This window comes from Lycium barbarum, chromosome 7, assembly GCF_019175385.1.
Source record: "Lycium barbarum isolate Lr01 chromosome 7, ASM1917538v2, whole genome shotgun sequence".
Lineage (NCBI taxonomy): Eukaryota > Viridiplantae > Streptophyta > Magnoliopsida > Solanales > Solanaceae > Lycium > Lycium barbarum.
In genome coordinates this window covers 3,605,797-3,607,793 of record NC_083343.1, presented here as the reverse complement: position 1 = coordinate 3,607,793, position 1,997 = coordinate 3,605,797, and the positions used below count along the sequence as shown (strand labels likewise).

Genomic DNA, 1,997 nt, shown 5'->3' with positions numbered 1-1,997 from the left:
TATACTTTTCACTCTCCAACTCCATGTGTGCTAGTTACATGTTTAGTACACCAATGATTTCGGAATCCATGTTTAGCCTTGACCACGTCTTTCCATAGACTCTGGTCCTCTTGTGTGTATCTCCACAACCACTTTATTAGTAGGCATTTATTGTGCTTTGCTGGGTCCCTGATGCCTAATTCTCCTTGGTGTTTTGGCAGCATCACAGTATCCCAGTTGACTAGATGAAATTTGTGCTCAGTGCTATTTCCCTCCCAAAGAAAATTCCTTTTTGATTTGATCTAGTTGCTCCAGAACTTTATTTGGTATAGGAAAAAGTGACATAGCATAGGTTGGAATGCTGTTGAGCACACTGTTGATTAGGGTCAACATTTAGCCTACCACCCATTGAAAGGCAATTCATTTGCCAGGATGCAAGCTTATTCTCAAACTTTTCTATGATTCCACTCCAAATGTTAGAGGATTTGAATTTAGCCCCAAGAAGAAGACCTAGGTAGGTGGTTAGGAAAGATCCAACACCGCAACCTAGAATCTCTGTTGTTTCCTTCAAATTGTTCACTACATTAACAGGGTACATGACACTTTTCAGCATGTTAATGTGGAGACCTGAAAGAGCTTCAAAAATAAACAAAGTTCGATTCAAAAAGAGTACCCGATTCCTGTCTGCCCCACAGAAAATCAGTGTGTCATCTGCATAGAGCAAATGACAGATGTTAACAGGATTGACTTTTCCCACATCAAAACCATTGATCCATTGCAACGGCTTGGCCTTGTCAAGCATTCTACTCAACCCCTTCATTACTAAAATAAAAAGGAAAGGTGAGAGTGGATCTCCCTGCCTTAGTCCTCTTTAAGGTGAGAAAAAACCAACTGGACTTCTATTTATGAGAATGGAATACTTTACCATTGAGATATTGAACTTGATCCATTTTATCCATCTTTAACCGAAACCCATTTGCCTGAGGATGGAGAGGAGATAGGACTAGCTCAATTTATCAAAAGCTTTTTCTACATCCAGATTGCATGAAGTCTAGCTTGATGAAATCCCATGCCTTTTGAAAGAATGCCATTGTATATCCATCAGGACCAGGTGCTTTTTCAGGAGCACTAGAGTAAATGGTTGCTTTGAGTTTTTCCTCCCCAAAAGGTTGCTCTAAATCTTCATTTTCCTCTTCAGAAATGGTGTTAATGTTCTCAAAGCTAACAGTTGGTCTCCAACCTTCATGTTCCGTGTACAAGTTCTCAAAGAAGTCCAGTGTCTCCTTTTTTATTTGCTCCTTATCTTCTATGATGACATTGTCTACCATAAGCCTGTCCATACAGTTGTTTCTCCTGTTTGAGTTAGCAATCTTGTGAAAGAATTTAGTATTATTATCTCCTTCTTTACGTCAAAGGCATCTTGACTTCTGCCTCCATGAAATCTCCTCTGCTTTTGCCAGTAGTTGGATTTATATCCTCAAATTAATCATTTGGTTAGCCTCTGTAAGATTCATTTGCCTTCCTTCTGTGGACTGCTTAAGAGCTGTTAAATCTTCCGAAGCTTTGGACTTTCTAGTTTCCACCTTACCAAACTCCAATTTGTTCAGTTGGTGATATTTTTTTATGTTTTTTTAGCTTCTGCATTAATATAAAATCAGCCCTACCATTGAAGCTATAACTTTGCCACCAGTTCTTCATTTTTTCTATAAATCCATCAGCTTGCAGCCACATATTCTCAAATTTGAAGTATGAAGGAGTTGCATCCCAGTCCCCCTTCTCCAATAGTATTGGCCTGTGACCAGAAATCACTCTAGGCATTGCTATTTGCTTCACTACTCCGAATATGTCATTCCATTCTTGTGAGATTAGGAATCTGTCAATCCTGGAAGATTGTAATATGTTCTCCCCTCTTGGCCAGGTGTATTGGGCACCTTGGAGAGGAAGATTAATAATATCCAGGTCTTGAATCATCTCTGACAGTTCTAACATGGCCCTTGACCTCCTATTGCAGTTCAGCC

General features: G+C 39.6%; 1 protein-coding gene across 1 annotated transcript; it reads right to left on the bottom strand.

Moving 5' to 3' along the window:
* Positions 1 to 298: 298 nt before the first annotated feature.
* LOC132602770 (uncharacterized) lies at positions 299 to 799 on the bottom strand. The gene has a single exon (XM_060315542.1). It carries the CDS (start codon positions 797 to 799, stop codon positions 299 to 301), a length of 501 nt encoding a protein of 166 aa, XP_060171525.1.
* Between the last annotated feature and the right edge of the window lie 1,198 nt (positions 800 to 1,997).